Source organism: Argopecten irradians, chromosome 2 (genome assembly GCF_041381155.1).
Source record: "Argopecten irradians isolate NY chromosome 2, Ai_NY, whole genome shotgun sequence".
NCBI lineage: Eukaryota > Metazoa > Mollusca > Bivalvia > Pectinida > Pectinidae > Argopecten > Argopecten irradians.
The window spans coordinates 31,951,737-31,960,996 of NC_091135.1; the positions used below are offsets into that span (position 1 = coordinate 31,951,737).

At 39.4% G+C, this 9,260-nt stretch overlaps 2 protein-coding genes across 4 annotated transcripts; both read left to right on the top strand.

Annotated features, from left to right (window-relative positions):
• Window positions 1-697: 697 nt before the first annotated feature.
• LOC138315164 (choline dehydrogenase, mitochondrial-like) lies at window positions 698-5,097 on the top strand. Of its 2 annotated transcripts, none has more exons than XM_069255963.1 (3): window positions 698-901; window positions 1,569-1,692; window positions 2,025-5,097. In XM_069255963.1, exons 2-3 carry the CDS (start codon window positions 1,599-1,601, stop codon window positions 3,863-3,865), a joined length of 1,935 nt encoding a protein of 644 aa, XP_069112064.1. In that variant the 5' UTR covers window positions 698-901; window positions 1,569-1,598; the 3' UTR covers window positions 3,866-5,097. The 2 variants fall into 2 exon arrangements, with proteins under 2 accessions (XP_069112064.1, XP_069112065.1); XM_069255964.1 differs by having other exon boundaries at window positions 1,590-1,692.
• Window positions 5,098-5,382: 285 nt separating this feature from the next.
• LOC138315165 (choline dehydrogenase, mitochondrial-like) lies at window positions 5,383-9,174 on the top strand. Of its 2 annotated transcripts, none has more exons than XM_069255965.1 (3): window positions 5,383-5,532; window positions 5,868-5,996; window positions 6,903-9,174. In XM_069255965.1, exon 3 carries the CDS (start codon window positions 6,973-6,975, stop codon window positions 8,734-8,736), a length of 1,764 nt encoding a protein of 587 aa, XP_069112066.1. In that variant the 5' UTR covers window positions 5,383-5,532; window positions 5,868-5,996; window positions 6,903-6,972; the 3' UTR covers window positions 8,737-9,174. The 2 variants fall into 2 exon arrangements, with proteins under 2 accessions (XP_069112066.1, XP_069112067.1); XM_069255966.1 differs by lacking the exon at window positions 5,383-5,532 and adding an exon at window positions 5,675-5,755.
• The last annotated feature ends 86 nt before the right edge of the window (window positions 9,175-9,260 follow it).

A 9,260-nucleotide genomic window follows, 5' to 3' on the forward strand; every position in this document is an offset into this window, starting at 1 on the left:
GCTATTCTCTTTAGATCTAAACTCTGAAACATTTTACAGTAGAAAAGTTAATTTATTTAAATTCAAACTCTGTAACATTATATGCTGTATTAGCTATTCTGTTTGATTTTTAACTCCGAAACCTTAACTTCATTTAAACGAAATCGTCTTCTTACACAACATCATTGAGTAGCCCTGTATGTACACTTGTGAAGTAAGTAAATACCGCGCTGTAGGTATGGAGAGGTCACGTGGAAACATCGGTTGTATAATAACCACATACAGTACTTTTCTATACGGGATCGAAGGAAAATCTTATGATAATGCCAGTATAGGTCAAGACTGGAAGAATCAGTAGTATACGGAATAACAGTATAGAATCTCTAGTAGAATATTGACATTTTTTTTAATTTGTACAAACTCACGGGCAGTAGATCCTACTTATATAGAACGCTAAAAATAGTTGGTCTTTTTAGGCTTATATTAATTTCCATTTTCAATATTACCTTCAAAATTTCTGTAATTTTCTGTTGTACGCTCTTACAAGACAGTATACATATTAGTTGCATTACATTATTAAATATATTTATGTTATAACACAATATTCGCTATCATCAAAAACGTAATCCATGCTGACATCTTGAAAATTCTTTTGTTTTATGCAATGATACCGTTATCTAACTCGGGTATAGTGTTCAGGACGTTTGTATCACATTCACGGGTGATCAGTGTGATAACCTCCAGTGTGTCACGTAAACTAAGCATGCAGGCTTATATAGCTTAGTCGACACGTGGTCGCCTCGGTGAGGCAGTTCGTTGTTAATATCCATAATAACATTTTGTAACGGTCCGTGGTGTTTTCATCATAGAAGATGAACTAATGATGACCACAGTGCAGTATCGCAAAGACTAGCTAAATAAGGTAGGTCAAATGATACACTATTCCGATAAGTTACTGAGCAACATGAAGTAAGATAAAAGGTTATTCCGATAAGTTACTAGAGCATATTTATACACTCCACATCGATATTCCTGATATATCTACGTTTTTGTGATTTAAATCCAAATACTTTTTTTCATATTTCATTAAAAACTCGAGAATAACACATAACCCCACTGTAACCTATCGGCCCAGTTTTACACCCTGTTGTCCTAATTTAACTTTTAATTTAGAGTTACTTCCCTTCTAACAAAATATTAGGCTAGTTAATGTGTATCCAAGCTAGAATGTACACACTGAACAGATAGTATAAATGTTAATTAAATGTTTAATAAGTTACATGGAATTATGGAAATCTGACTATCATTAGTCAACTATTCAAGGTTGATCAAAGACATGCTAATCATCTTATATAACTATATCAGATTTTATCTTAACAACTGTACGTATCGGATATCTTAGCACCTCTAAAATCTATAACCCATTATCTGGTATCCTACATTTTTATGATATTTTATACATTTTATTAAATACGGTACTTTGGTAAAGGGAATTTTATGAAGTAGGCCTATATACAGTATATATGCATATTATTTGTTTGTACATGCATTTTGGATAACATTTGAAGATCATGTTGTTAATATTTCAGCATATTTTTTTGTCATAAAAGACGATTTCTATGGCGACTGTTGGGAAGACCCGCGTAGGGGTACGTCTAAGGAGGCTCCTCACCACATCAAATGTGACGTCTTACCGCCCAAAACTACAATTAGGTGTGTTTCAATAACTGTGATACGGGATGCTAAATATTGCTTTAGATATAAATTGTGTATTATCCAAAATGTCCTGATAACAAGGAATGACTGCATACATATAAACTATTCAAAGCAACACAAAACTCATGAGATCCTTGGGTACGCCTTTTACTACACCACCGCCGTATTGACTGGTTAGATGTTAATGACTATGTAACAAAATAGTTATGATAGATGCGAATGGAAATTAAACAAGATTCGTTATAAAAAAATAGTTAAATGATTTATAAAGTATCATTTATGTTTTACGGATATCGTTAAGTATACATTATGCATTGTTTTGTTATCAGGTATTACGTCGAATGGGGATCTAGAATATGTCACAAAAGATTACCAAATACCGCCGGGCGATTCGCCAACGACAAGGATGAGAAAATCAGTTGTAGTCCATAACCAATGTCGGTTGTTGAGTACTTCGTCGTTATCAAGACTCGTTCCCTTCAAAAATATACAGACGAGACATGCCTCCACGACAATAGAAGGTTGCTCCACCTACGACTACGTCATAGTTGGTGCTGGATCGGCTGGCTGTACCCTTACCAATCGACTGTCTGCTGACCCCAACAACAAGGTGTGTGTTCTGGAGGCAGGTCCTAAAGACTATACCTGGAAGATCCACATGCCCGCTGCTCTCATGTACAATCTGTGTGACGACAAGTACAATTGGTACTACCATACTGAACCTGAGCCACACATGAACAACCGAGTTATGTATTGGCCACGCGGCCGCGTCTGGGGAGGATCGTCCTCACTTAACGCCATGGTCTATGTCCGTGGTAATGCCGGCGATTATGATGGATGGGAAAAGGCCGGAGCAAAAGGATGGTCATATGCGGATTGCTTACCTTATTTTAAAAAGTCACAAACCCACGAACTTGGAGAAGATGACTACAGAGGTGGCGACGGTCCTCTTTATGTGTCACGTGGGAAGAGTAATAATCCACTACACCAGGCATTTATAGAGGCAGGACAGCAGGCCGGCTTCCCCTTTACAGATGACATGAACGGCTACCAGCAGGAGGGTGTAGGCTGGATGGACATGACCATTCATAAAGGTCGCAGATGGAGTGCAGCCATGGCCCACCTCCGACCAGCACTGAAACGTGACAATGTGAAAGTGGAATCACACGCACTGTCCACAAGGATTGTGTTTGAGAACAAGAAAGCCGTTGGTGTAGAATATGAACAGAAGGGAGTGAAAAAGATGATACGAGCAGAGAAGGAAGTGATACTGAGTGGCGGATCAATCAACTCTCCTCAACTCCTCATGCTGTCGGGTGTGGGTAATGCGGATGACCTGAAGGCGCTTGACATCCCTGTAGTTCAACACTTGACTGGTGTCGGGGAAAACCTCCAGGATCACCTCGACGTCACTATTCAAGAGGCCTGTAAGGAACCCATCACTCTTTATTCTGCACAGTGGAGGTTTCCTCATAATATGGTCCGAATAGGGCTTCAGTGGTTTCTTTCTCAAACAGGGGATGGAGCCACAACCCATTTTGAGAGTGGCGGGTTTGTTCCAAGTGAAGACGGCCTGGAGTACCCCGATATTCAGTTTCATTTTGTACCAGTCGCTACAAATGACCATGGTCGTAAAACCGGAAATGAACACGCTTACCAGATTCATGCGGGACCCATGCGTGCTACAAGTAGGGGTTATATCAAACTGAAATCCAGAAATCCCAGAGACCACCCAAAGATAGTGGCCAACTACATGTCAACGAAATACGATGTGAGGACGATGAGAGACTGTGTCAAAATTGCCAGGAAGGTTTTAAAACAAAAAGCATTTGATCCTCTCCGTGCAGGACGGGAGCTATCCCCTGGACCAGATTGTCAAACAGATGCCGAAATTGATGCCTTCAATCGTGCTAACGGAGACACGGACTACCATCCGTCATGTACGTGTAAAATGGGATCGGAGAATGACCCCATGGCCGTAGTGGATTCTCAAACTCGTGTCCTAGGTGTCGACAACCTCAGAGTTGTTGATGCATCTATCATGCCAAATATCATTACTGGGAATTTGAACGGCCCTACAATTATGTTAGCTGAGAAAGCTGCTGATATCATCCTAGGCAACAATCCACTGCCTCGGTCTAATGCCCCAGTGTACAGGAACAAAGTATAGATATAAGTGGAGACTCTTAACATTTCGAAAATTCTTGAATTGTTTTCATGAAAATCAGCATTTCAGTATACTACATTCAGTACAATGCGATCTGCAGCGATGTATTTGTTATAATAATTGAATTAAACGACAATCACTAAATGCCAGTATACTGTATAGAGTATATTTTTACTACTAATATTATGTTTTATGCTAAAGGGACACTACGTTTCCGAAACAAAATTAAAAGTTTATTAATAACAAGTATAACATTAGAACATAAACGTTCGTATAATATATTGATAGTCTAAGATGAATTTTAAACATCAAACAAATGTAGGCTTCTCCATGTAAATCCATGTTAAAGTTATAGGTGCCGTAATGTTTATACTCATGAATCAAGAAGAGCTTTTGATAGTTTATTTACCATCAAAAGTTACCAACATTTCCAGAATTAGAATACTTACAATGCATATGTCTGAATTTTACAAGTACAAATAAGAGCTTAAAATAGTTTTTACCAGTGCTGCCAAAAATCATTTTATTTACGTCTACAGTTCAGTGAAATGAGTACCTACATTCAGACCATCCAACAGGTGTGTTCTAGAACTTCATTTTACAATTAACTAGTGTTGTTAGTAATTGTAAAGTGCTGACATGTTACCATTTAAACATACATATTAAAGGCATAAAAACAAGATGTTTACAGTGCATTTATGTTGTTACTAATGTATATAAGGCATCATACATTTTGTCTGTCCAGTTCAATGCTTTTCACAGCTTAATTCATCAAACATGGTGGTTTTCCATACATTACTGAAGAAAATATAGCATGTTAAAATTTTCGCCCAGTTACGTCATTAATAAATTTAATAGAGACGGTTCACATTGATTTTTTTCCTTGGTGGCATAATAATAGACAACTACATTGTGGCATTTAGGACAACGCCGGGGAATACACGACGATTCGTGTGATGGAAATTAACATATAACTGGTTAAAATTGTTCATGCAGTTAAGTGTAGCATTAATAGTAAGCCTATAAATTTGTGGGACTGCAAAATTTTCAAACTCTATTTACGGTAAAAATTGAAGAAAAAAACCGACTAAAATCTGTTTCGGAAACGTAGTGGGCCTTGACATCGTATTGACATGTTCGTTATTGTGTGATATGCCTTGCCTGCTGGTAAACTCGTTTTAATATATAAATATGGTGAAAGAACAATTTTGAAAATTAAAGCAGTTGTTCTTGAACGATAGTTTCATCTTCACTTTGTTGGAAGAAACTGGCTGCTTCGAATAAATATGTATTACTAAAGCATTGGAAAAAAACTTTGAATGTTCTCCACGGTTTACACTTAGCTTTGTTAATGGGATAGATTTTCACAACAGCTACCATGCAGTGTTACGAGTATAGTTAGTATAGTTACGGTTTTCTAAATTATACGGTAAGGCCATATGGTGTACTAATGTTGGCTGTGTGTAAAGAAAAATTCCCAGCTGTTAACACTATATGATACAGGGAGAATGTGCAGATCTTGGATATTTGTCTCACATTTCTGTGTATATTACGGAAGCTTGCTGCATAAATACCACCACCAGCAGAACGTATATATGAAATTTCAAGGCTTCTCCAGTTTCCATTTCGTTTTATCGGAATACGACTGCTGTTCATAACCAATATATGAGGTTAGTTTGATTCGTGTATATGTATCTGCAAACTATAAACAGTACGACATTCAATCACTTTGGTAGAAAAAAAGTGTAGTTACATATTTATCAAATTCATGTCATATCTGATGCAAATGTTAGCCTGTTTGCTATTCTTTGTCGGAGAGATAGTGGCAGGTAAGAGTAATTAGCATATGACGGTCAACGACATACAGGTCCGGTGGGGATGGTCTGTAGGAAGGTAGGGTTGATTATTTTTATTTTACATTTACATGTACACTATACTTAAAACGTCTAGGAATACTGACCAGACATATAATAAATGTGTTTTATCGGTATTTATTTCGTTACAGGTATACTACGTCGAGAGAGCCGTGTACACTATCCTGATAACTGTTTGGAGCTTGAATATTTATTCCTGCTGTCGTCGACAGGCTATTCATCGCATTTACTGTGGTGTCATACAGCTCGGATATGTCCAGGTATATTATATACTGTATGTACTGTTAAGACTAAGTTATCTGCTGGTCTGCCCTGCAGGTATGGCGTTAGAATTGTACCTGCTGCCCCTATTGCATGATCGTAAAAGGCGACTAAATTTAGGATCTTATCTTTTCTCTTTTTCCTAACTGACTTTACCCTCCCTAATGCCTCCCTTGGCACCGCATCACTTTTGGCCTTGAGATAAGCGTTCGCCCCTGTAAGGAAGGCTCTGGGTTCTGTCCCCTGGCCGAGACACACCAAGTCTATAAAAGTGGTAGTTTCTTCTCCTGCTAAGCGTTCAGCATACAGGGAGTGGAACGACTGGTTCGCCCGTTGTCAGTATAATGTGACCGGGTGAGGTGTGTTGCTTGGTGTCTTTGGCGGTATGCTTCAGTGATATAGCACTATAAAAAGGGCATTAGCTCCATCAACAAGAAGACACTACATGAACATACCGCAGTCTCCCAAAACACGCACCTCGCACAACATACACGCAACACACAGCATACATGGGAGGCCGTCCTTACATGACCATAGCTGTTAATAGGACGTTAATTATTCAAACAAACAATATCTGCTGGTGTAAAACATAAGCTTAGACTTGGGATGATTGAAGGTGCCCTTCGTTGTGCTGTGATACGTTTGTGTTTGGTGGCAAGACTGCTTACGTAATCGTGTGGTCTGGCGAATACATCGACTGTAACGGGGAGCTCAACTCATTAGGTCTCTGAAAATCCAAGAACTATTTATCTTTACAATAGTTTTAGGACTCCAACTGGATATATATAACTGCATGTGTTATTAACTAGTTTTATTTTAAGCTAAATGTGTAGACTGAACGAATAATTTCAAGTTTGAACATTCTCTAATCTATACTTGCACACACATAAATGTTTTTTTTTCAGGTACTTTGAAAGTTGGATCCGTAGTGAAGTGCCTGACTGATTTGCTACCATATCAGATTCATCATGACAGATGCAAAATGTAAAACGGTATAGACATTTTCAGAGTCGAATTCTCAGTGTCCCATCGGAAATTGGGTCAAATGTCTTCAATATTAAGCACATGAAAAAAGTCTCCAAATCAGCAGGTAACGCCATCTACGACTATGTCGTCATTGGTGCTGGCTCGGCTGGCTGTACCCTTACGAATCGGCTGTCCGCTGATCCCAACAACAAGGTGTGTGTTCTGGAAGCAGGTCCTAAAGACTACACCTGGAAGATCCATATGCCTGCTGCTCTCATGTACAATCTGCGTGACGACAAGTACAATTGGTACTACCATACTGAACCTGAGCCACACATAAACAACCGAGTAATGTATTGGCCACGCGGCCGTGTCTGGGGAGGATCGTCCTCACTTAACGGAATGGTTTATGTCCGCGGTAATGCCGGCGATTATGATGGATGGGAAAAGGTCGGAGCAAAAGGATGGTCATATGCGGATTGCTTACCTTATTTTAAAAAGTCACAAACCCACGAACTTGGAGAAGATGACTACAGAGGTGGCGACGGTCCTCTTCATGTGTCACGTGGAAAGAGTAATAATCCACTACATCAGGCCTTTATAGAGGCAGGACAGCAGGCCGGCTTCCCCTTTACAGATGACATGAACGGCTACCAGCAGGAGGGTGTAGGCTGGTTTGATATGACCATTCAAAATGGTCGCAGATGGAGTGCAGCCATGGCCTACCTTAGGCCAGCACTGAAACGCGACAATGTGAAAGTGGAAACCAAAGCTCTATCCACAAGAATAGTGTTTGAGAACAAGAAAGCCGTTGGTGTAGAATATGAACAGAGGGGAGTGAAAAAGATGATACGAGCAGAGAAGGAAGTGATACTGAGTGGCGGATCAATCAACTCTCCGCAACTTCTCATGCTGTCGGGTGTGGGTAATGCGGATGACCTGAAGGCGCTTGACATCCCTGTGGTTCAACATTTGCCTGGCGTAGGAGAGAACCTACAGGACCACTTCAATGTTACTGTTCAAGAGGCGTGTAAGCAACCAATCACTCTTTATTCCGCTCAGTGGAAGTTTCCTCACAATATGGTCCGTATAGGGTTGCAATGGTTCCTTACTCAAAAAGGCGATGGTGCAACTTCTCATTTTGAGAGTGGTGGATTTGTTTCAAGTAAAGAAGGTCTCAAGTACCCAGATATACAGTTTCATTCCATGCCAAATGCTACGAGCGACCATGGGTGTAAACCTGGAGACGAACATGCATACCAACTGCAAGCGGGACCTATGCATGCTACAAGTAGGGGTTATATCAAGCTGAAATCCAAAAATCCGAGAGATCATCCCATGATAGTAGCCAACTACCTGTCTACGGATCATGATGTAAGAGCACTGCGGAAAAGTTTAAGAATAATCAGAGAGGTGCTCAGACAGGGGGCATTTGATCCTTTTCGGGCAGGGCGGGAAAGATCGCCAGGATCAGATTGTCAAACAGACGCCGAAATTGATGCATTTGTCAGGTCTTACGGATCCACGGACTATCACCCGTCATGTACGTGTAAAATGGGATCGGAGAATGATCCCATGGCCGTAGTGGATTCTCAAACTCGTGTTCTAGGAGTCGACAACCTCAGAGTTGTCGATGCATCTATCATGCCAAATATCATAACTGGGAATTTAAACGGTCCTACAATCATGTTAGCTGAGAAAGCTGCTGATATCATCTTAGGCAACAAGCCACTGCCACAGTCTAATGCTCCGGTGTACAGGAACAAAGTATAGATCAATGGAGACTCTTTAACAATTTGAAAATTCTAGTATTGCTTACATGAAATTTAATATTTCAGAAACAAGTGTAGATACGGTAATTAATGGCATTTTATTTCTGAAATCGACCATGTTTGGGTAGTATATATAAATAAAGAATCTTGTAAATTGAAAATATTTTTATTATTCTTTAGCATGATTCCGTTACTGCATATTTGCTGATCTACTGAAGAAGTACCAAAGTAGCAAACAACCTTATATATTGTATATATTTAGCAAATCCTGCCCTGTAGAATATGGATGTAATGTTTCTGAGTGTACTCCTGAATTCCAGTATTCTAAAAGGTGTCTCTTGCTATGTCAGTTATATTGAGAATGCCAATGTCAAGCCTATTGCAAATATTTGTCAAAAATAAATTATTCTAGAATAACCGTAATCTTTGAGTTCATACATAGCACTTATCTTGCTGAGACAATGTGTATTTCTGTTGTAATGACATTATATACGAGACAAACACAAATGTGTGGCTGCCTTTATA